Source organism: Lynx canadensis, chromosome D1 (genome assembly GCF_007474595.2).
Source record: "Lynx canadensis isolate LIC74 chromosome D1, mLynCan4.pri.v2, whole genome shotgun sequence".
NCBI lineage: Eukaryota > Metazoa > Chordata > Mammalia > Carnivora > Felidae > Lynx > Lynx canadensis.
The window spans coordinates 108,807,998-108,832,886 of record NC_044312.2 but is presented as its reverse complement, the minus strand read 5'-3'; the positions used below and the strand labels follow the sequence as shown (position 1 = coordinate 108,832,886).

Here is a 24,889-nt window from a genome sequence, read left to right as displayed (position 1 = left end):
AGCTGTCAGCACACAGCCCAAAACGGGGCTCGAACTCATGAACCACGAGATCACGACGTGAGCCGAAGTCAGACGCTTAACTGACTGAGCCACTCAGGTGCCCCCCAAACAAAAAAAGTTTAAAAGCAAGTGGGGCCAGTATCTCTGGGTGGGCAGAGACCAATCTAGGATTTGTGTGGACTATAGCTTATGAAGTTTAGGTTTTAGTTTCAGTTTCTGAAGGTCCCTTCAGAAAAATAATCTTTAAATCCTACTTCTGCATATTTTACAAAACCACTGAACACACTGATAGGCCCTCTCAGAGCCTTAGGAGGGAGGGCCCTGATGCTTGGCCTTCATTCATTCATTCCAGATGGCAGGCTCTGGGCAGGCCCTCGTCTGTGTGCAGAAGATCTGGGATGGGGGGGAGAGGTGGGGGGAGGTAGGGGGGTAGGAGGGTGGAAGGACGCGGCAGAGGCCCTGCTGTTCATGTTGCCGTCCTCACCATCCAGTCAGGTGTTGCTGGCCCCCTGCTCGGAGCAGGGACTTGGGCTGGTGCCACCTCAGGGGGATGCGTAACCCAAGACCCATGGGGGACACAGAGGGAGAGCACTACACAGTGTGGGCAGATGCCTGAGTGGAAAAAAAGGGGGCAGAGCGCCTCCCAGACCAGGAAGCCGACTTCCAGGGGAACTTCCGGCAGCCGCCTTGCCATGCAGAGCCGCGCTCCCCAAGGGGATCTGGTTCTCAGCTGGGCTCCCTCCCCGGGCCCCTCTTTGGTCATCTCAAGGGTGCCTGGAATTGGGATCACAGGCTCGGAGCCGAGCCCTCAGAGAATGGAAAGGCCTCCCCGGCAGCCAGCCTCTCCCTCTCCTCCCGCCAGGTCCCGTATAGGTCACAGGGGGCGGTTTGTAAGGGTCAGCCGGCCCGGGGGTGGAGGGGGACACATAGTGTAGGGTGGACAGCGTCTTCTCCTGCTGTCGTGCGCGGTGGCTACAGAGGGAGCACAAAGGCCCTTCTGTGAGGGCCAGCCCGCTGATGGCTGAAGCGGTATGTGGCTCCGGGGGGCGGGGGGGGGGTGCACATTCTGAACTTAGGCCCGTGAACCAGCTGGAGAACTGGCGGTGGTCCTGGAAGGGGGTCCCCCAGTCAGCTTGAGCCTGCCCACGGACAGGCAGCCGCTGCTGCTCGCCAGGCCACCGGTGCAGGGTGTGGGACGAGGCCTGGTCAGAGACGGCAGAGGGGGCAAACGTGGCGGGCCCGGAGCATGAAGTGGTGCAGGGCTGTGGCGGGAGGGGCGGCGCAGTAGGCAGAATTAGGTCCCTCCAAGATGTCTGTGTCCCGGTCCCCAGAGCCTGCGAGTGTTAGGTTATGTGGCAAAGAGGGGTGCCAGGTGCTAGTCAGCGGCTGTTGACAGGGAGATGAACCCAGATTGTCCACACTGGCTCGGTGTGATCACACGGGCCCCTAGACCTTGTGAGGGGAGAAGAGAGAGATGTGAGGACCCCGCATGGAGGAAGGGGCCGCCAGGCAAGGAGAGCAGGCTGCCTCTAGAAGCCGCAAAAGGAAAGGAAAACAGCTTCTCCCCTAGAAGCCCCAGAAGCAATGAGGCCCTGTCGATACCTTGACCTTAGTCCAGTGAGACTCATTTCGGACTTCGGGCTACAGAACTGTGAGGTGATGAATGTGTGTGGTTTTCAGCCACTAAGGTTATGCCCATTTGTTACAGCGGCCGCAGGAAACGAATACAGGTGGCGAGGGCTGACGGGCCCGGGAAAGAGGAAGGGGCTCCAGGTGGGCCAGGCTCCGGGCCGTTGGTACCCCCTCACCCACCAGAGTGGGGGTGTCCGCGCTGTCGGCAGACCCTGGCCTCTCGGGTGGATCCTGTTCTCCCTGCCGGTGTCCAGACACGTGACTTGTAGAGACGAAAATAGCTAACACCCATCAAGTGCCTAGTCATCGCCAGACCCTCAAGCACCCCAACAACCCTATGAGACGGGTACTATTATCATGGCCTTCTTAAAGGGCAAGGAGTGGAGGCTCCAGGAAGTGCCCACAATCGTGCATCATGCTGCCCTTGCCAGATGGCGGACCTCACGGAGGAAGGCAGGATAGCGGAGGGGCCCTAGTCCCAGGACCTCACAGCCACAGACTCGTGACTTGCTCCTTCTGGCTCCCAACACGCTCAAGTGTGAACTCCAAACCCCACACGGTGCTCACCCTCCAGGGCCAAAGCCTGTGGGCGCCCACGACAGGATCTATGGCAAACAAACCACTTCCTGGCGAGGCCTGGGGCACGAGGCATCCTCGGGGTGGGCACAAAAATCACCCCAAAAACCTCCTGGGTTCTCTGGCCTCTCGGCGAGGCACTGGTGTCCAGACTGTGCCCTCGGCCCCAACCCCGAGGTGTGAAGAGGAACGGGAGGGCAGGGGTCTGACAGGCCATGGCAGTATGGCTTAGGCCATGAGGGACAGGGGACAAAGGCCTGCCCACCATCGGTGCTTCGTTCCCCTGCCTCCCTGCAGACCTACCCCCTTGGTTCCCACCATGAACCACCAAACCCCTCCTGGACCTTCTTACCCTGGGAGTCCCTGCCCAGCCACCGACACTGGAAAACCTCACTCTGGGTTCTCCATCGAATTCCACTCTGCAGCCCAGAGAGCTGCATACCTTGACACGTATTCAATAAAAAGCAAACATGCAGCCTATAATCAACTCACAGGCTGTACTTAACACACTCCTGGTATTTCATAACGTGAACCGCCCAGAGTTTGCTGGAAATTCATTTATTATTAATGAGTCACATGATACAAAAGAATGAGAATATTCAAAGGGCACTTGGTGAAATACTGCTTTGTCCCAAAGGCCAGGCAGAAAAGGTCACGTCACAAGGGATGCTCAGAGAACAGCAGAGAGGCCGAACAGTAAAAACAAGTAATGGGTCCACACCCGCCCCTCGCAGCCAGACCAGCAGATAAACATTCACCTGGGTCAAAACAGCGAGTGGGAAGAGATAACCAGATGGCTGCGTGCCGGCCGGGCGGGGCAGCCACTCAGGTCCAGTGATTCCAGGAGGGGAGATAAGATGTTCTCTGGCTGGGACATTCCAGAAGGCTCGGATACCTATTTATTATAACAAGCAACACAAGTCCTTACTGCCGGAGGCAAGCCCCCCTCAGAACATCTGGAGGGTGCAAAAGTCACCAAAAGGAAGAGGAAGTGAGTGGGCTCCGCCCCTGGAGCCAAGTTCGCGTTTCCTCTGCCCAGGCTCTCCAGGGGAGGGGAGAACAAGGCCGAGCCCAGTGCTCCGCTGGGCCTGCTTCTTCCCCGCGGAAAGTCCCAGCAAGCGCCGTGAGAGCCATGGAGCCACCACGGAGGAGCCGAGGGGCTGGGAAGGCCCTCTGCTAGCCTGGCTCCTCTGGGAGAAGACAGGAACGTGAGGCAGGGGAAAAGCCACACCCAGTGCCACATCCAGCCTCCCCACAATGTCCCCGCAAAGATGAGACCAGCTCGCACGGGACATCCTCGCGCACAGGCCACCCCAAAGGGTCACACGGATGGACACCATGGCGCCATCTTGAAGGAAAGCCAGTAGCTCTGAGGTTGGCGGGAGCATTCTCTCAAGTTGCCCCCAGAGGCCACAGGCTTCGCAGAACTAAAGCAGATGAAAAAGGAGCACAACTAAAACCTGAAGCCCAGGGTGGCTGGGAGCCTGTCCAAGTGTGAAGTGTGGGTCTGGCGGCATGTTGGTCCACAGGACGGCCACCTCCCGGCACAGCGTTGTCACCAAAGGCTGGCAAAAAGGCATTTTCCTTCCGGTCAGAGGGTGTCCTGGCACAAGGGGCCTGAGTGAGGGGCACAGAATGCCCCCTGAGCCAGGCCCTGCCTGGCTCCCTCTAGTTTCATCCGGCAAGGGAGGGTATGGGTGAGGGGCCTCGCCTTCTCTGTTCCTCCTGTGGTTCAATGCACGAGGGCCCCTTCCTGCCCAAAGAGCCATGCCCAGACTGGCAGCAGGTTGTGGGGTTGGGGGGGGGGTGCGGCAGAAGGAATGCAGGGATGTGGTCACCAAAGTCCAGGGAAGAGACCAAAGACACACACTGGATCTACAGGTCCCGAACCCTATTCATCGGCCACCTGCCATCAGAGCCGCCACTGAGGACTTCAGAGCAGGGGACACTGTCCATCTCGAGAGGGGCACGAAGACAAGTCCGTGGCTGGGGGGAGGCGGCCAGAGCCTCCTCAGATGCTCCCGAGACGGCAGTGGGGCCGAGTCCAGGGGAAGTCCAAAAAAGACCCTGCAGGAGCCCCCGGCCAGCTCCGCGCAGCCCGCGTCCCATCCCAGGCACAGAAGCCACTTCCTCCCGCTCGAGGTGGCCCTCTTGCCCGACGCCAGGGCCGCAGCCTGGTCCCGCCCCTCGGGGAGAAGGGTCCTCGGCCAGGCCCCAGGGGGCCTCCGGGTGCCACCCCCCGCCTGGCACCGCTGCCCTCAGCCCTGCTCCAGGCTGTCAGCGGGCTGCACCACGGTGTAGCTCCCCTGGCCCACGGACAACTGCCGGCTGAAGAAGGACGTGGTGCGCTTCGGTTTCACCCGCTTGATCTGCTGACCTATCAAGGAACAAGAGGACCGCGCTGAGGGAGGGCTTCCCGGGGTGGGCTGGTCCGCGCCCCCCCGGGAGCCTGGATTCCGGCTCCAGGGCCTGGCTCCTTCCAGAGCCAGTGCAGACCCAGTCCCCCTCACCGCATCCACCAACTATCTGAGCCTCAGTCCCGGACCCCAACTCTTCTGCCCACGATGGGGAGGGCGGGGAGTGCGGCCAGCCTTGCAAATCGGAGGCCGTTTCGGGTTTTCATTTGATGCTGGGCCAGCTGTGCTGTCTGAGGAGCTTTTGTTAAACCCAGTTCAAGAACAGACCAAAGAGGGGCCCCTGGGTGGCTCAGTCGGTTAATGTCCGACCTCAGCTCGGGTTGATCTCACGGTTCGTGAGTTCGAGCCCTGCATCGGGCTCTCTGCTGTCAGTGCGGACCCTGCTTCGGATCCTCCGTCCCCCTCTCTGCTACTCCCCTGCTTGCGCTCTTGCTCTCTCTCTCTCTCTCTCTCTCTCTCTCAAAAGTAAACAAAAAAACAGACCAAAGAAACAAAACACCTACAACACAGACAACTGGTTCGAGGTGAACCTCGATAAGACAGAAAGAATTCTTACAAGTTAGAATTTCAGGCCAGGTGACCAAGGTCAACACCAACTGTCACAAGTCATGTTGATAATGCACCTTTGATGTGATGTGATAAAAATGGCACTTTTTACCTCTGTGATCTCCCTCCCCAGCCCACAGCTCCTGCCTAATCACGAGGAAAACATCAGGCAAATTCCAATAACACGGCATCCTACAATATCCCCAAAGAGTCGTCCTCAAAACTGTCAAGGTCATCAAAAACAAGGGAAATCTGAGAAGCTACCACAGCCCAGAGGTGCCTACAGAGACACGAAGCTAAGTGTAGTATAGTGTCTTGGATGGGATCCTGCCACCTTGAAAAGGGACATTAGGTTAGAATGAAGGACTTTAGGGGCGCCTGGGTGGCTCAGTCGGTTGAGCATCCGACTTCAGCTCAGGTCATGATCTCGCGGTTTGTGAGTTCGAGCCCCACGTCGGGCTCTGTGCTGACAGCTCAGAGCCTGGAGCCTGTTTCAGATTCTGTGTCTCCCTCTGTCTCTGACCCTCCCCTGTTCATGTTCTGTCTCTCTCTCTCTGTCAAAAATAAATAAACATTAAAAAAAAAAAGAAAGGTTTTAATAATAATACTGTATCAGTATTGGCTCGTTAATTATTAACAAACATACCACATTAACATACGATGCTAACTAAAAAAAATCAAGCAACGAAAGAAAAATAGACACCAGAAATGAACAATAATCCAAGCACATAAAAATGGTCCAACTTCACCGATATTCAAATACCAACCCAAAAAGGTCTCTTTCGGTGTGACAGAGAGGGGGTGGAGGCCCGTGCGCGTTGTCTACTGGGAGGGGTGCAAGCGGGCACGCGGTCTGATACCGCAACGCCGTCTCAAGGAATTTGTCCCAAGGAATCGGTTTGGATTCTAAGCAAGGATTTAGCCATGGCTACATTGTTTGTAGGGGCTCACAACTGGAGATACGGTCATGTCCCACACCAGGGAGCTGGGTGACAGTGCCTGCTGGCCATTCCAAGGAAGACTACAATGGGGGAAACAGTTACGTTATTGAAAAATTATTTTGCTGTTTCTGATTATAAAAGATGACGTGCTTGGGGCACCCGGGTGGCTCATCAGTTAAGTGTCCAACTTCGGCTCAGGTCACGATCTCACCATTTGTGAGTTCGAGCCCCGCGTCGGGTTCTGTGCTGACAGCTCGGAGCCTGGAGCCTGCTTCGGATTCTGCCTCTCCCTCTCTCTTTGCCCCTCCCCCACTCATTCTCCGTTTCTCTCAAAAAAAAAAAAATACAAATTAAAAAAAAATGATGTGCTTCTCGTAAAAAACGTAGGGGTGCCTGGGTGGCTCAGTCAGTTCAAGCGTCCGACTCTTGGTTTTGGCTCAGGTCACCATCTCACGGTTTGTGAGTTCAAGCCCTGCATTGGGCTCTGCACTGACAGTCCAGAGCCTGCTTGGGATTCTTTCTCTCCCTTTCTCTCTGCCCCTCCTGCGCTTGCTCTGTCTCTCAAAAATAAATAAACTTCAAAAAAGTTTTTAAAAAATGATGTGCTTGTCATAAAATATGTAAATACTGCAAAGACGCACAAAGAAAAAGCAAAAGTTACAACAATTCACCACCAGGGCTGGCACATCCCCCTCCTCCTGCACACGGATGCAGTCTTACGTGGGGCTGTCCTATTACCTGATTTTTATTACTTGGTCTTATTTTGTGAACATCTTGCCATTTATTAAAATTTTTTTAATGTTTAATTTTTGAGAGAGAGAGAGAGAGAGAGAAAGGCAGAATGTGAGCAGGGGAGGGGCAGAGAGAGAGACAGGGAGACACAAACCGAAGCAGGCTCCAGGCTCTGAGCTGTCAGAGCCTGGGGCTCAAACCCACAAGTCGTAAGATCGTGACCTGAGCTGAAGTTGGATGCTCAATGGACTGAGCCACCCAGGCGCCCCGACATCTTGCCATTTAAACGTAGGTCTTTGTTATTGTGTTTAAAATCTTATTTTGGAATAAAACCAGATTTATCGAGAAGGTGCAAAGATAATCATACAAAGAGTTCCCGTTTGCCCTCATCTGGCTTCTCCTGAGGCTGGCATCCTCCGTCGCCGTCTCACATTTGCCAAAACTAAAACATAAACCCCAGTACGAAATGATGAACTGAACTACATACTTCGGGACTTCCCCGGTTTCCTTATAAACGTCCTCTGTCTGCTTCAGGGCCCGGACTGGGACAGCACCCTGCACTCAGCCCTCTCTTTTACCAGCTGCCCTGATTCTACTGGATGTGGCCCCCCTGTTTCTGTCCCCACACCGAACTAACCGATGTCGGTCATTTCTAGTTTGTCACATCTGGACACTGCTGCAGGGAACATCTGTGGACGCAACAGTGACAGGGCCAGAAAAGGACTCTCCCGCCAGGGCCCCAGAGGCCCCCATTCCCAATCACAGAGCTCACAAGATGCGACCCTCACCCAGCTTCACTCCTTCTCCCGTTTAGGTCCCTGGCAACTGGACCCTACCTCGCTGTCCCCGGGGCTCCCCGTGGCGCGCATATGTGCATGTGCACGCGCGTGTCATGTGTGTGCGTGTGCACGTCGTGTGTGTACGTGTGCGCATGCTCACCTTCCTCCACGTAGTCGATGGTGGAGAGATGCTGGAGGCGGCTGCACACCACGCTGCCCTGCCTCTGCAGCTGCGGGCGCTGAGCAGAAGATGGCAGGGAGCTGGCGGCCGAGGGCGGGCCGGACACAGTCTCCTGGGGGGCGGCGAGCTCTGAAGTCTGGTTCAGCTCAATGCAGTACTCGATGAGGCCGCTCATCAGCTCAGCCTGGGGGGGAGAAAGGGGCCACCCTGAGGCCTGGGCGGTGAGCCATGGCCCAGGACACGGCCTTCTCATACTCTGCAGGGCGAGACAGATAAGATGGACGGGCCGAGGCGGAAACAAACGCCATTTACATAATAAAGGAAGGGGGGGTCAGGTGCTCTGTGGGCAGAGGGACAGGGGAGGCATCCACCTGGGGTGACTTCGGAGGTCAGTCCTGGAGGATGAGTAGGGGTCCCTGTCTCAGGTCTGGGAGGTGGGCTGGGCAAGAAAGAACATTCTAGGCAGGAAGGCCAGGTGCCATGGGTGGCAGCAGTCAGGCCAGATGGGAAAGAAACTCAGCTGCGCGGAGACGATAAGGAAGGCAGGAAGAGGGCTCAGGCAGGGCGTCCTGGGTGGAAGGAATGGAGGGAGTTGTCTGAGAGAAGAACCTGCAGGCCCATGAGGAAGGCGGTGGTGGTCAGGTCACAGGGCTGAGGGTGGGGGACGCCCTCTGAGCACGTTCTTCAAAGGCGACACCTTCTCAACCAATTTTAAATATAACGCACGTTGACATAAAAGGTGAAGAGACCAGGTGTCAGTGAGCACAGTCCAGACACCATGTGATGGGGACACCAGGGGTCTGATGCGTCCACAGACAGCCAGCCGTCAGCGGGTGGAATCCCTCGGTTAGACAACATCCTCACCGAGTGCCTACCCCGTGCCAGGTCTACTATAGGCAGTGGGACACAGCAGGGACCGAGGAGGACCGAATGCCTGCCTCGCGCTCCCAAGAAGAGTACCCACAAGGGGTTGGGGGTCAGGGGCCAAGGGGATGGCCCCCCGCTGACAGAACAGCGGCCTGGCACCTGTGCCCGCACGGTGCAGACAGAGGCCTCTCCGGAGCAACACAACCCGCCCTGGGGAGGGGGGCAGGGCAGGAAACGCTGCCTGGGCCCAGAAGGAAAAGCCGGCATCCATTCTCCACGCCTGCCTCCTTTTCTCATGCAAAGATTGGCTGGTGAGTGGGAGGGCAGCCAGTGGGGACAGAGGATACGGGGCTGTAAGCACAACAGGGAAGCCCTCAAAGTTCCCTGGAACAAAACCTCAATCACAGCGTGATGCTTCTGAGGTCCAGGGAGCCTGCCATTAAAACGACCCCACATCTGACCAAATTAATATCCATTCAGGATAAAGCCTGGCAGACCAGTAACAGAAGGGACTATTAGCCTTCCTCGACCTAATAGCCTTCCTCGACCAGATGGGGGTGTCTGTGAAAAACCTGCAGCTAAAACCATACGTATTTCGAGCAAGACCGAACATACTCCCGCCCAAGGTCAGGAGCAAGTCAGGATGTCTGCTCACACCTACTCAACACTGTACAGGAAGTCCGGGAGTGGAATCAGTCAAGACAAACAGAGGCACACACACTGGAGGGTCAGAATACAACCGCCCCTATTACACATGACATGACTGTCTACAGAGAAAACCCCAAAGAATCTGCAACAAAACTATTAAAACCAGCGAGTGAATTTAACAAAGTTGCAGGATATATGAATGTGTAGATAACACAATCAATTGTATTTTTCTTTTTTTCTTTTAGAGAAAGAGTGAGCACAGGAAAGGGGCAGAGGGAGAGAGAGAGGATCTTAAGCAGGCTGTAAGCTCAGCAGAGCCCGATGTGGGGCTCGATTCCACAACCCTGGGATCATGACCTAAACTGAAATCAAGGGTCAGACAGATGCTCAACCTAGGTACCCAGGTGCCTCCAAATCAACTGTACTTCTACATACCACAATGAACCGAAAATTGATATTTAAAGAGGGGGTGTTTGCCTCTCCCTTTTTCTTCTTCCTGTTGTGGAGCATGTAGATGTGATGGCTGGAGTTGAAGCAGCCATCCTGGACCATGAGGTAAATTTAAGAGAAGAGAATATGCGTGGTGGAGAAAGAAAGTTAAAGGACTCTGAGTTCACAATAACAGATCTGGACTGCCTACCTATAATGTTACGTGAGAGAAGAAGAAATTTTTTCATGTTCCAAAAAAACAAATAAATAAAAATAAATAAAAAAGTACCATCTAGGGTAGCACCAAGGAAAGAAAGAAAGAAAGAAAGAAAGAAAGAAAGAAAGAAAGAAAGAGAGAGAGAGAGAGAAAGAAAGAAAGAAAGAAAGAAAGAAAGAAAGAAAGAAAGAAAGAAAAAAAAAGACAACCTTAAGGATAAATATAATAAAAGATGTACAATATCTCTATGCTGACAACTATAAGATACTAGTGAAAGAAATCAAAGCCAAATAAAGGGAGACGTAGAAATTATTGGCCTGGAAGATTTAGGATGTTAATTCTCTCTAAAATTAATCTACAGATTCAATGGAATCTTAATCTAAATCTCAGAAGACTTTTTTGGGGGGAGGAAGGGTAACAATCAACAAGCTTTTCCTGAAATTTATATGGAAATGCAAAGGAACTGGGATAGTCAAAAACAATTTTAGAAAAGAACAAAGTCCTAGAAATCATACTACCCAATTTCAAGTTTACTATTAAGTTTCAGTCATCAGTACGATGGGATTATTAGTGAAAGACAAACACATAGATCAAGGGCACAGAACAGACAATCCAGAAATAGACCCACACACACTTGGCCAACTGAATTTCAACAGAGACACAGGGCAATTCAATGAAGACAGGGTAGTCTTTTGAACAGATAATGCTGGAACAAAAAGAAAAAAGAGAGAGAGAGAGAGAGAGAGAGAGAGAATGTTGATTTATACATCACACTTCATGTAAAAATTAACTTGAAATGGAGGGACAGGGAGCGGCAGGCACACATCTGCGTGACGGCTGTGGACGGCTTGGCAGTGTCTCCTCAAGTGAGCGTGTGCTGACCTGGGGGCCCAGCCATCCCACTCCCAGGGGGACGCCCACGTATGCGCACAAAGCACACGCACGACAGTGATCACGACAGCGTTGCTGGCAACAGCCCCAAACGGGAAATCCAAGTGTCCATCAGCAATGGAGTGGGAAAGTCAAGGCTGGTGAACGTGGACGATGGGACATCGGAGAGCCTCTCCAAAAGATCAAGCCACTGCCACCTGCAGGGGGGACAGAGCTCACAAACACACCACTGAGCAGAAGAAACCAGACAGAAGAGAACAAACTGAGGGAGCCTGTGCCAGAAGGTTCAAAAACAGGCAGAAAGACTCGAGGGTGAAACAAGTCAGGATGGGGGGGCCCTTGCTGGGAGGAGGCTCGAGGGGTCTCCTGGGGTCCTGGTTCTTTTTCGCAATCTGAAAGGTGTTACGTGGGTTTATTTTCAGAAAACCCGTTGAGTCATACACTTAGGATTTGGTAACTTTTCTCTACAGATGATACAATAACATATTTGCTTTGAAAAGGGGTCTAGCCTAGTGATGTAAAAATGACAGAATCATCAGCAGAAGTGGGGACAGTCGTGTATGCAAAGCCGTGAGAGGGAAGACTTTGTGATGCTATAGGCCAGGGGGTCAGAGGAGCCACTGCAGGGGACACGAGTATCCAAGAGCTCACGGTCAAGCTGAGCCAGGGACGGAGGACAGCCATCTGTGTACTGGGTGTGGCAAGGCAGAGGCCACTGGGCTCGCAGCAGGGAGGTGCAGGGATGAGGGCCGTGTGCACAGAGTGAAACAAAGGTGCCGAGGGGCCTTCGCCCCGCCACGCCCACTTCTCTGAGAGCATCCAACTCCCAGGGGGCCTCGAGGACTGGAGCCAGGGCCGGCTGGTCACACAGCCACAAGCCCAGCGTGGCATCTGCAAACCGGGCCTCTGACTCGCAAGAGTGGCTCTGGCTCAGCTGACGTCAGCTCCCCTGGTCCCCAGGCGCTCGGCAGCCCTCCCGCCTCCTTGTCAGCCAGCCCGAAGCCTCCAGTAGCCTGGGACCCCTCGAGCCCAGGCTACCCCACCCCGACCTCGCGCCCGGTGCAGGCAATGCCCACTACCTGCTTGGAGTAGATCTTGAGCAGCCTGTTGACCGGGGTGCCCTCGTTGTCCCCATCGAACTCTAGCCACAGGACAGACTCCTCCTCCTCGGGAGAGGTGTGGTCCCACGACAGCTCCTGGAAACGCAGGCCCAGCAGGACGTGCTGGCCAGCGGGAGACACAGAGCTTGGATTCTCGGAGCCAAGTCCATTCCCCCACCCCAGCCTGCTCATGCGACACCAGGAGGGGACGCCTGGCCAGGCTATTTACCCCCAAGGCTGAGTTCCTATATGAGTTTCTCGGAGGAGTCCCCACTTTCATCAAACCCTCAAAGGGGGTTGTGGTCTGGGGAGGCTGAGAGCCCCTGACCCATGGCACTACTCACCAGCCGGTCAAGCCTCTGACAGTTGGGGCAGTCACATGGGGGAAGGGGTCAGGGGTAGGGGGCTTTTCCATGAGATCAGCTGGGTAGCGTCTCAGCAGGCCGAGCTGGGCTCTGGGCCCAGCATACTTGGGCACAGGTGCCCAGGAGGGGCTGGGGTCCCTCTCTGGGGGTAAGTCACCCAAAACTTTTCTGCTGGCTTAGGAGAGACTCTGGCCCAAGTGCAGAGAAACTGCCCCACGGGGCAGAATGCCGACACCACCATCTACGCAGGGAACCAACTGACAGCCTATGCCAAATACAGGGGAAGAAGCCCGACTCTGGCAGCCGGAGAGGGCTTCTAGTCATGAGGCTTTTCTGGAAAACCAATAGCTAGTCTCCAGCCATTGGTCCGGCAGAGTGGCCAGGCCAGGCCAGACCCCCTCCACCCAGAGGCTTTAATCCCAGCCCCAGCCTCCCCTTTCCCTAGCTGCCCTCCTGCCTAGCGTGCTGACAGAAAAGCTGACCTAGAGCAGACCCCAAGGAAGCTCCCAGGATGACACTGAAAGCCCCAGGGACTGTCCGAGGGGGAGGGAAGCCACACAGGCCATCCAGTCTGCCTCCGGGCCAACCACCAGCCCGCGAGAAGCAGGAAGGCCCGCGTGAGCACCCCGTGCCCTCTCCAGTGAGGCTCCCTGCTCCCCCAACCCAGGTCCCACCCTGGAGAAGCTGGAGGTACCTTCTCCCTGCTGTCGATGACATGCACGCCCTCCAGACTGATGGCCACCACCACCGGCTTTCGCCCGCCCCGGTGCAAAAAGCCCTGGGCCGGCTTGTCAACCTCACCATGGAAGAAGGCACACCTGGGAAGGGGAACTGCCATTAGCCGGTCACCTCCCACACCAGGAACAGACCGTCCGGGGTCACCCTCCTCAATGCTCTGGCCAGGCCCTGCCCTGGGCATATGAGAAGTTTAAGCCATTTTGGTGACCGACGGTTAAACGGAAACCTGCCCCTGGGGAGGGAGAAACAGAGAGGGGGTGGGAGGGAGGCTTCCTGGAGGTGGTGGCATCTGCACTGGCCATGCAGGACAGGAGGGCTTGAACAGGCAGGGGGAGGAGAGGAGCGTCACAGAGAAGGGCAGGCACCTCAGACGGAGAGAAGAGTGTGAACCTGGGGGTGGGACAGAGGAGGCTACGTCCGGGGAACCGCCAGGAGGGGATGGGGCTGAGGCTACTGGCAGCTGCCAGGCCGTATCAGGTTGGGAGAACTCCGCCGCCCACGGTCTGTCAGGCCAAGACCCTTCAGCAGCAGTGGGGCCAAGCTGCACCTGCTCGGGGCCATGAGGGGACAGGGGCCACTCAGGGAGGCTTCAGGGCTTGACACGGGGAAGGGGAAAAGGTATAGTGGCCTTGGCACACCAACTCACTGAGCCGCCACCCTCTCCCCCTGCCCCGCCACGTCCTTCCCTCTCCTATGTCTGCCTGGCCTGCCGCCCCCTCGCACCAGGCAAAGCCAGAGCCCTTGCTGAGTCCCACTCTCTGTGACAGCCTGCACCCTTGCTCTGGGACTGGCCTGGAGACAAGCACGTGCTCCCCCGGGTCCTGAGAGCAGCCTCGCTCCTGTCCCTGCTCCTGGAAGACTTCTACAGGTTCAGCGGATGGCTGGGACTCCTGCCTCACTGAGGACACGGAAGCCACCAGAAGCAGCCACTTGGCTGCCCTCATCTCAGTTTCTCACTCTCTGTCGGATCAGCCTGATCTGTACACACACATTCGCTCACCATAAAAATTAAAAGCCTCTGCCCCCGCATCCACCCATAAAGGCTGCATCTCTGGACTCCACTGCACAGCACCGACCCCTGAAGGGGCCAGCCCCACCCGCTGTCTCCTGTCTCTTCTCACTCTCCTCCATCCGCTGCCACCCCACGATGCTGAAACCAAGGTCAACCATCAGCCACCCAGGCACGTTGAATTTGACCCGGAAGCGGTAGCGTGCGACGCTTGGTCACTTCCTCCTCCCTGACACTTCCCTCTGCCTGGCTCGTAGAGACCCACCCGCCCGCCTCGCCGTCCCGGGGCCTCCTTGCGCCTGTCCACTCGCACCTCCTTGGCCATGTCTTCAGGCTCCAGGTTTCAAACCGCCCAGATGCTGATGCTCACCAATGACTACCCGACTCTAGACTCAGAAACCTAACTGCCCGCCCGGAATCGCCAGCTGGGTATCTAGCGAGCATCTCAAAATCAACACGTCCAAATCCAAACCCCCAAACCTTCCCCAACCCGCTCCGTGGCACGGTCCCATCTCGGCTGATGACACCATCGTTCGTGTGCTCACGCCAGACACCTGGAGTTCTGCCTCCTCGCCTTCATCTGTCCCACTGTCCGTCTGTCTAGCAAATCCTGTCAACCGTACCCTCAAACACCCGGCATCTGACCACGTCTCACCTCCTGCGTTATTACCACCCGGCCTGAGCCGTATCTCCCCTTCGGGGCACGGCCACACTGTCCTTGCCGGTCACCCGGCTGCCGCTCGTGCCACCTGAGGTCTCTACTTCTGCTGCTGTCTGACTTCCCACCGGAAAGGCGGCCTCACCAGGCAGGGCCCGCATCTCTCTGCTCACCGAGGTATCGCCAGCGCCTCGATCGCTGGCACGCAGCAGATACCCGAGAGCCACCGACCACTGTTGGTGGCGTGAGAGAACTGGCCACGCGCAAGGTCCGCGGGTCCAGCGGCCAGGTGACCGTGGCGGGTGGAAGGAGGGTCGCCGCCCGGCCTGGGACAGTTGCAAGGGGAGGACAGGGGTCCGGCTCGGTCCCCGTGGGGCCCGAGACACGCCCCACGTGAGGACAGAGCTCAGCAGGCGCAGAGGTGGGCACCCTGGCAGGCCGTGCAGACTGTTGGGCTGTCAAGGGAGGGGACAGCAGAGGCCCGTGGCCGTGGCTGCCCGGGACGATGACAGCCAGGGGGTCGCTCACCCGTAAAAGGGCAGCTCGTGGCTCTTGAGGAGGTAGGCACGGTAGTGGGTGCTGAGGGAGGTCCCGCGCCCGCTGTCACCGCCGGCCGCTTCCTTCACCTTGCAGTAGGCGTTCAGCAGGCCCTGCTCCCCCAGCCCCGCCTTGGCCCCGCGGCCCCGGAGGGCAGCAAAGAGCCCGTGGCCCCGCTTGCAGAGGTGGGCGGGGAGGAAGGAGTCCAGCTTCTCCCTGCAGAGGAAGGAAGTGGGGGGCTCGGTGGGAGGCGGGGCTCCAGGGCGGGGGCCTGGCCAGAGGTGCCGAGGTCCTCAGGGTGCGGCGCGCTCACGGGCAGGGGCAGGCGAGGCCCCGGACGAGGACCGCCAGAGAGCCCACTGCCATGAGCCCCGCGGCAAGCCTGGCTGGTGACAGGCCTGGAGGACAGGCTGGGACACCAAAGGGGGAGCCGAGACCAGGCCCGCTGCGCAGCCAGCCTGTGGCCGGAGGGTTTCAGCGCAGCGTCTGTGTCACTGAGTCACGAAGGTTTGGATTTCTGAGCTAGTGGAACTTTTACAACCAAAAACCAGGACAGCCAGTGACCTACATATACCTCTCCACGGATTTTCTGCCAAAGAGGGACATAAAAAAAAAAAACACGTCAACCCACAATCCATCAACACAGGTCCAAGAAGAAAAGCTCGCAACCATAAAGAACCTCGACATAACTGCACTGTTCCCGCGTCAGGCAGCGCTCTGACCGTGCGGGCTGCGTGCCAGCTGCTCCCAGCTGGGGGCAGCCGGAGGTGTGTCCTCGGGCAGCGAGGACCTTCTCAGAGGCCCAGCTTCCCCAGGGATAAAACGAGGACACCAACCGCTAGTTGCATGGAAGGGCGCCAGCAGGTGCCTGGCACCTAAAAAGTACCGCTGAGGTTGCCATTTTCACCACAGAAGGGAGGGGTCTCTCCTGGGGCTTCTGGACGACCAAACACCCGCCGCCAGCGGGAAGGCTGAGGTGAGGAAGGAGCTAGCGCCGGCCTGGTGGCCAACAGCAGAGCAGTGTGAGAAGGGGTGTCCAGGGGGCCGTCGCCCTTCTCGGGGCTGCTGTGGGCACTTTCGTTGCTCGTGCTCCCGTATCCCATCTTCCAGCGACAACTCTCGCCTGTCATCTGGAAATCCCGCCTTCCCCACACCCGTCGGTGGGGCCTGGGCAGGCTCAGGGTGGGCCCATCAGCGCTCTGGCCACCGTGTCTCCTTTGGTCGGACCTGAGGCTCAGCCAAGGGAAGGGGACGTCAGAGTGAGTCTGAGGACTCTTGCGGGTCAGGGAAGAGGCCTCTCCCAATACACAACTGGCCTGCCTGAGTGTGAGCTGGCCCAGAGGACACGGGGCCGGGCCAGGAGAATGAGGACAGGCGTCTGGGGATCTAACCGGAGCCTCTGCACCTCTAGATCCATCCAGAGCTGACAAAGTCCCTCAAGTACGAACACTTTGGGTTGCGTACAGCAGCAGACACTCCCGAGGGGCAGGATCCCTACGGCCACCAGCCCCAGCCAGCTCCGTGGGGAGCCCTCCGGCTCGACTGAGCCAGGTGGTCGCTGTGGGGCCCCAGCTCTTAGTCACCTGGCACAGGGCCCTGTCTCTGAACATCCTCTCCCCCAACACGCCGCCACTACAGTGCTGGGGTGGGAGGAGTCTGGGGTCTAGGAGCAGGCTGTGCCGAAAGTTCATCTCCACTGGAATTACCTCTAAACCTCAGGACCATTGTCCGTGGAGGTCAGAGTCCGGCCTGGTGTGCTTCCGGGGCACACTCACTGTCACAGCAGAGAGCACTGCTTCTTGGGAGGGAGTGGGAAGCCCAGAGCCCGCAGGCTGGAGTGCCTGGGGAACGGGACCTCGTCCCTGGAGTGCGGAACTAAGCTGGACGGTCATTGGTGATGGGGGTCAGTCCCCGGAAGAACCAGCTCACCTCCCTCCTGGCCTCAGATGGAGGCTCCACCCTCATGCACACCTGGGGGCTCCTCTCACAGGTGTCACTTCACCCAAAGCTCCCACTTCTCAGGCCCTTCAGCCCAGAGCAGACGAGGAAAAGGAGGCTCAGAGAGGTGGGGTGAGTTGCCCAAGGTCACACAGCGTCGGGGCCAGCCCCAGGGGGCCTACGCCTCCCGACTCCAGATCTTGTCAGGTCACCTGCAAGCAGGGCTCCAGGACAACCCTCCCCACCCCGTGCCCCCGTCTCAGGTCCCACAGGCCCTCACCTCACGGCACAGGCAGTGGGCTGGCCAGGCTGGTAGGGCCCGAGCTGCACGCGGCACACCAGGGCGCCCAGGGCCTCGCAGTCCTCCACGTCACACGGGTACCGTGCGGCCAGCACGTTGCCTTTGGCCTCCTCATAGAGCAGCCGCAGGACCTCCTCGTCGTGGATCTGTGGGCCGGTGCGGGACGGAGGGGCTGCTCAGCTGGGGCGGCACACCAGTGTCCAGGGGTCTGCGGACAAGGGGAGGCCGGACACAGGGCCCCAGGGACGGGGGCACCGCCTGGCGCTCACCGCCTCACCTGGAGCTCCCGCCGCTTTGGGAAAAACACGTTCCTTCGGAACTGCAGGGAAGGCTCATCTGGGGAGAGAGGCTGGGGTCACCGCCCGGCTCCCTGGCTCGGCCCAGCCCTCTCCCCTGACAGGCCTAGTGCCCCCCTCACCCACCACGACTGACAAAGCCGGAGGGCTGTCCAGAGACTGGGAGGCTGGCTTGTCTCAATGCACTTGCTGACCCCCGGGGCCACCCCCCTCCTGGGTTCCCCTCAAGGATCCTGCAAAAGCTGGTTAGTGAGGCCCAAAGGCCCAAGGGGCTGCCCTCCCTGGCCCCTGGCACAGTCTGCCCTCCACCCCTCCACACCAAGGATCTTCCCCTGGAAGGAGTGGCCGAGGGTGCCTGGGAGAGATGCGGGCCAGCACTCTCAGTGGTCAGTGGGCGGCACTGACCCATGGCCACATCGTCATCGGGGGCGTCGGTAAAACGCAGCAGCAGTTCCGGCCACTGGCGGCCCAGCTTGTAGGGCTGGTGCTTGGGCTTCAGCTGCACCTCTGCGGGACGAGAGGGGAAGCGGCCGTGAGTGTGGCCTCTGGCCAGTACGACTGCCACCCGCGAACGAAGGCGACGACGATGGCCATCGTGGCCGGTATTAACTGAGCAGGTACAAGCACCCCGAACCATTTCGAGTGGTTTACGTGCATCTGCTCTGTAAGAACGCTGTGCTCGTTTCACTCAGGCAGAGAAATGAGGCACAGAGAGGTTAAGTCACTTGTCCAAAGTCACACAACAGGTGAGAGAGGGTCAGGCTCTAGGCAGCACCAGCCTCTGACTGTTCCCTCCAGCACGAGAGGCGGTGGCCGACAGAAAGAGCCGGAGGTGGTGGTACAGGAGAACGCAGCACTGCCATCAGGAAGCAGAGCCCAAAGCTGATAACTGGGACCCACAGACCCAAGAGGCTGTCTTCTCTTGCCCCTGGCAGAGCCTGGGCTTCCCCCTCTCCAGGCCTCACCTCCAGCATCCTCCCTAGGAACTCTGGCTGACCTTTATTCCATGCCATCCAGCTTGCCCACCTCATTTCCTCCTCACTCCTTCTCCCGCTCTGCTCCTGCCATAGCGGCTTTCTTCAATAGCTTGAATCTCCCCAGCATGTCGGTGCCTCAGGGCCTTTGTACGCGCTGTTCCTCCAGCCTCAGGCATCCCCCCACACCGCCCTCCACATGACCGGCTGGCTTGGGTCTCAGTTCAAGCGTGTCCTTCCCCAGACCCTTCACTGAGGCAGCTCCCCTCATCCACTTCCTCCGTGCCAACTACACCCTCATGTGGTTGCCTTTACGGCGTTTACCACTATCTGATGTCACCTCCCTGCCTATGCTCCACTAGCTGCTGAGTCCTCGGGTCACCCGGGCAACAGTGGCTCTATCCCATTCACTGCTTTACCGCTGGCCCACCGCAGGCCCTCACATGGGTGGACAGAATGGCCAAGTGCATCTCTCGTGGCCCCTTGACTCTGGGCAGCCAGCTGGCCCCAGGGCTCGACACCCCGGGCCAGGAATAAGAAAGCACTTTCACCTTACGCGTCAGTGACCACAGCCTTTGAGAAGTCAGAGGCCACTTCCAAGCCATCAGATGAATGAGGATGGCTGCTGGAGGTAGGGGAGTGGGGAAGTGGCAATATCCATGCCATCGACTAGCTACTCCTGCCTTCTGACCCTGCTTCTGACCCCTATCTCCTCCCTCATCCCCCACTAGGGGGCTGGGCACCTTATCCTGCCAGCATGAAGCCAAGGGTCTTTATCTCTGTTCTTTGGGCTTCCATCTGATCCCCGTTTTTTTTTTTTTGTTTTTGTTTTTGTTTTTGTTTTTGGGAGAGAGAGGGCGCAAGTAAGCAAGGGGCAGAGAGGGGAGAGAGAGAGAAGCTGGGTTCACCCAAAGCGGGGCTTGTATTCTCCCGAAGTGGGGCTCGAGCTCACCCGGAGTGGGACTTAAACTCACGAACTGTGAGATCACGACCTGAGCCAAAGTCAGTTGCTTAACCAACTGAGCCACCCAGGCGCCCCCATCTGGTCCCTGATCTTAACACAAAACAGTAGCCAATCCCCCCAAACCGGTCTCCCTCCTGCTTGCAGCGTCTCCCATCCACCCCTGCATTCAGCTTCCTCACACCCCTTTCTCCTCCAACGTTTCTCAGATATTCAGATTTCCCAGTGGCTCCTTGTCCCTCATTTCCAACCTAGATCCTTGCCCACACCCATCTGCCGCGGCCCCTGCCACACCCAGTGGCAGCGCCCTCTCCCCTCCAAGAAAGGCTCCGTCTTCAACCCTCCCCACCCGGCCACTCAGCTTCCACATGCTTTGCACCGGGATGCTCAGAGGATGCCAGAGCCAGAGGGTCCGGAGACCATCCACTGAACAGGTGGGAAACTGAAGTCCAAAGAAAGACAGCGCCTGCCCAAGGCCACCAAGAGTTAGTGGCAACCAGGACCACAGCTCCTGAACCACACTTCAGACTGCGAGTTCCCCCAGGGCAGGGACACCTTTGGTCCTGCTTCCCACTGTGTCCCCGGCATTTAGATCACTGGCCGCCACAGGGGTGCTGGGAGGCGGCTCTGGACCTACCTGTGAGGTGACCAAGGTAACTGACTAGCTGGGACCTCCGGACACACTGAGAGGGAGAGTGGACCGGGGGCAATGGTGCCCTTCCTTCTGTCTACAGCCCAGCCCTGATCTCGAGCTCCAGCGGCTCAGGGGACTCCCGTGATCAGAGCAGGACTACACTGACCCTGCGGTCCCACACACTTTCAGACAGGACCTTCCTGTCTGGAGGCTTTCACTCGAATGAGACTGATGGTCCCTGGAGCCTGTTCCATGCAGAGTGACAAGGGCACTGAGAAGGACAAACATTCCCCAAACATCCAGCTTGAGGGGTGGCTCCAGCCCACAGCACCCCTCCCCCCTTACAGCCCTGGGGCATTTGTCATAGCTTAACCCACTCTGGGGTTGGGGGGCAGCCAAGGGTTCCAAGGGGCCTGAGTCAAAGAAGAAATGGCCTTTCAGCCTTCCCGAACCCAGCCAGGGAACCAAGTGGGCACTGACTTCATGCTGGGGCCTCTAGCCACCCTCCTCCTGGACAGGGTGGTGCCCCAGGGTGACCCGGGCCGGCCACACAGGCAGCCCATTCATGTTCTTGCGAGGGGGGGGGGGGGACAGGAATGTGAAGAGGAGGGAGTGGGGGCGGAGGAAGTAGGAGGAGCTGCCCAGCTGCAGGGACAGACAGAGCCTGAGGCGGGGCAGGGGCCAGCCGAAACCCTTGAAACAGACACCACCAGCTTCCCAAAGATACAAACCAAGGGGCTCGCAGTTTCGACCCACACCCGGAGGGTGGAAAAGGGGTAGGCTGAGCTGGATGGGGAATGGGTGGAGGAGCCCTGCCAGCAGGAAGAGGGTGGGCGAGAGTAGCAGCTGGACAGGAAGCTCCAACGGGGCAGGGTGGGGGGCTGGACACAGGACATGGACAGGATGGAGATACACAGGATGGGCACTCCGTCTCCCACTGGGCACTAGAGATTCTCCCTCTGGGGCAGAGGCACAAATCCCACTGGCCTGACAAAGAGGTAACCACTGGGGGACACATCACCCCCTTCTTGCCCCTGTTCCTCTACAAGAAAGGAGAATATTTAAGCTCAGCAGACATGCCTGGCCCCGGCACCTGTTGGGGCACCCTCTCCTTTGGCCTTCTTCCCCCACCCCCCACCCCGCCCCCAGGCCCGAGGATGTGGAGAGCTACCGCCTCCCCGCCTTGGGATCTCAGCCTGAAAGGACAGGACACAGGTGGTCATGGACCAGAAACCAAGCAGGGCTGGACGCCCCGTGCAGAAAAGTCAAGTTCCCACTCATCCCGTCCACCCCACCCTCGGGGGTGGCTGCTTCCTTGGCCCACCTTCCTCCCTGCCCCCAACGAGGAGGTTGCAGTTCAGAGGCTGGCTGAGGAGGCCCTGTCCAGGCTTCCATTCTGATCTGGGTCCTACCAGTCACTGAACCCACCACTCCAAACCTCACCTTCTTCATCTGTAAGACAGGGCTGGGCCATTAGGGTGAGGAGGGATTCTGCTCAAGAAATGCCAGCTCAGGTCGTGGCATGGACCACATGCTCAGTGAATGCAGATCCCTTCCATCCCTGTCCCCCAGTCCTGATCCTCTTCATGCCCCAGGTCCAGCACCAGCGAGGCTGAGGGGCAGGCTTGACCCCTCCTCTGCCACCAGCAGAGAGAGAGTGGGGGCAGAGGATCCAGGTGTCCTAGAAGCGGTGGACAGCTCCAGGACATACAGAAGTCCCACTTTCTCCTGATGTCTGTGGCCAGAGGTTCCGGAAGCTGTCCCCTCCCTACTGGTCATTGCCCTTCCAACCCTCCGGCCTGGGCTTCTGACTGCCAAGCCTTACCCAGCAGAGGGGAGACAAGCCAGAGTGCAAAGACATCCAGGGCGATGTCTGGGAGCTGTAGGACCTCACGGACAGCCCGGTGCAGCTCGTGGGCATTAAGTGAGGGCAGGTTCTCCACGGCCAGGGGCACCACTGTGTCATCCGCCAGGTACACCAGCACGTCAGCTGCTGCAACAACAGAAACTGGGCAGGGTCAGCTGGGCCTGCTACGTAGGCAGAGGCATGCTGACCAGGAACCCTCTACCCCCCTCCACCGGGGCAAGAGCCCCCCTCCCCTGCTGCCCCAATGCCTTAGAATGCCTCCATACTCTAGAGGCAGAGCCCCAGCATCTTCAAAAGACCCTGTGACGAGTGGTGTTAAGGCTTATCTGAGACCCTCAAACCACCCAGAAACACAGCAACTCTGGCCCAGCCCTAACTCCCCACCCTAGCTCCCTAGGCTTCTTCCTTGATGGAGAACATTCCACAGGTGAGAACTGAGGCAGAGACAGGCCAAACCCGTCCTGAGATTATAGGAGTTAGTGTATCAGGCTTCGAGGCAGGAGAGTTGGCAACTGGCTATTATCCTCAGGCAAGTAGCTGTCTCTCTCTGGCCCCAGCTAAGATAGAACAGGGGATTCCTAAGGCCACCCCAGGGTCAAGCAAGTTTCAGGGTTCAGCTTCCATAGGATTCTCCAAGCCTCAGGACTCAATACCATGGCCTTCCAGGACAGTCTAACTAGGCCAGGAGAAATATAACCTAAAAAGTTGAGTGTTCACTTGTGTCAGCTTTGCAGGATTCTTACTTGGAGTCTGGCGCCGAGGGGAGACCCTCAAAGGAGCAGCCAAATTCAAATCCCCCATCCCTGGAACTGCAGGTACAGTGAAGGACCCCCGAGCTCGGAGGCCCAAATACCTGGGTTCCAGTCCAGCCGGGGTCCTGGCTGGTGGGCTGATTCCAGCAAGTGTGAATGTGACTTGCTTCATTAAAGCAGGGCTAATCCCCGTCTCTCAAAGACAAGCTGTGAATCCAATGGGGTAAAGCCTATGAAAGGCAGAGGTATAGTTTATCATCCACACACATGAACGTGCGTTTTGGATCTCCAGTCTGTTCTGCCTGTAACAGCTACTTTCTTGACGGACCATAAAATAATCTCCAGGAGGCTGTGATTCAGACTCACTTTTCAGGTAGGGAAAACAGAGTCAATGCAGGCTCCAGTACCCACTGACTTAACCTCTCTAGGGCCCAATTTCCTTCCTTATAAAATGAAGATAATGATGCCTGCTTTCACCCTGCTGTTTGTGAGAAAGAAATCAAAGAAAGTCAAGGTGACACTTTCATTCATGAGGTTTCATTTCAATTCCACAGCTATGTAAGATATGCTCATTTTACAAATGAAGAAAGGGAAGTTCAAGAACAGTACCCAATTTGGCCAACAGCCTAGTGACAGAGCCCACGTCCTCTGTCTTCTGTCACTTTTCACACGGCCACAGACCTTATTTGTTAATTACTATATAAGATTCTCTTTAATGAAAGAGATGACAAGCCAGGGCCACTTCCCCAGGGCTGAGACACAAACTGGGTATGGAGATTAGGTGAGGGGGACAGGGACCCACCTCGGGCTCCCACGGAGGACACGCTGCTTCGATGGGACCGCTCAGCGGGGCCCGGTTGCCCAGCATTGCCTTCTGTCCCGTCCATCTACACAAGGAAAGAGAAAGAACGGCCACTGGGGGAGGGAGTGTCCAGGGATGAGGGGATTGGGGAGCCCCTCAAACTCTCACTGAGGAAGGCTGGAGTCCCGGGCTGATCTGCGAAAGTGAACAGCGTTGGCTGGGGGCACCGGTGTGCAGACCAGCGGGTCTTCGGCCAACTCAAGCTCGAGGCTGGTGGTCAGGTGCGGGGTCGACTCGCCGGGATGCCCCGGGCAGGGCACGGCGCCTTCCCATCCGCGGTGAGGACCCGCGTAGGGCGTCGCCGCGCTCTCACCTCGCAGGGAGTCAGTGCCCGCCGCTTCAGCCCAGGGTCCTGGTCTAACTCCGACCCCTCCGGTCCGACTCCAGCTCTGAAACCGGGTAAGGCTCTGGCACCCGCTCGGGGTCCGGCTACCGGGGCGAGGACGCGGAAGCTGGGGCGGAGGAAGCGCGACGCGCACGGCCCCGCCTCCCAACCCGCAGGAACCAATGGGAGCCCGGGGCTGCGGCGCACGCGCCCTGCCTGGCGCCGGCGCGCTCTCGCCTCTCACGGGCCCGCGGAAACCTGGGCCTCGCGTGTTTGGTTACGCCCCTGGTCCCCAGGCTGCCGCGCCGCGAAACATCCCCGCCACCAACACGGTGACCGAGGGCAGCGCCCCCCCCACCCCCTCCACGGGCCTGCCCGCTGGCCTGTAACAAGGTGTGGCGAAGGTTCAAGGAAATCAGGAATGGTGACTGAGCTATGGGCAATCACTTGTGCGTGGTTTGGGGCCGGTGCCCTCACTTGGAAAAATGGAGATGCGTCCTGGGACGTGTCAGGGACCCGCACTGTTCTGGTGTTGCGTAAAGGTGACTCAGGCAGCAGCCTGTACTGCAGCAGCTCCCCCTGGGCCATGAGGGGTTAGGGGCTCTTTGCTGTGGTCAGAAGACTGGGCCCTTCTACGGACTCGGCCTGGACAAGCCCCTTCTCCCCCGGGCCCCAGTTTCCGATCTGTAAAATGAAGAGATTGAACTCAGTGGCCT

At 57.9% G+C, this 24,889-nt stretch overlaps 1 protein-coding gene across 4 annotated transcripts in view; it reads right to left on the bottom strand.

Moving 5' to 3' along the window:
- Positions 1 to 24,307, bottom strand: part of FRMD8 (FERM domain containing 8) — a 33,096-nt gene extending 8,789 nt beyond the window's left edge. For 2 of the 4 annotated variants that reach the window (XM_030331144.1, XM_030331143.1), the window contains exons 1-10: positions 24,162 to 24,307; positions 23,789 to 23,873; positions 22,193 to 22,360; positions 18,204 to 18,305; positions 17,780 to 17,838; positions 17,482 to 17,648; positions 15,255 to 15,479; positions 13,016 to 13,139; positions 11,936 to 12,079; positions 7,784 to 7,988 (exon numbers count right to left, since the gene is read on the bottom strand). In XM_030331144.1, the coding sequence (XP_030187004.1) occupies positions 7,784 to 7,988; positions 11,936 to 12,079; positions 13,016 to 13,139; positions 15,255 to 15,479; positions 17,482 to 17,648; positions 17,780 to 17,838; positions 18,204 to 18,305; positions 22,193 to 22,360; positions 23,789 to 23,873 (1,279 nt within the window). In that variant the 5' untranslated portion in view covers positions 24,162 to 24,307. Of the gene's footprint in view, positions 1 to 2,750; positions 4,586 to 7,783; positions 7,989 to 11,935; positions 12,080 to 13,015; positions 13,140 to 15,254; positions 15,480 to 17,481; positions 17,649 to 17,779; positions 17,839 to 18,203; positions 18,306 to 22,192; positions 22,361 to 23,788; positions 23,874 to 24,161 lie in introns of those variants that run through there. The other 2 variants (XM_030331141.1, XM_030331142.1) reach the window with 2 other exon arrangements.
- Between the last annotated feature and the right edge of the window lie 582 nt (positions 24,308 to 24,889).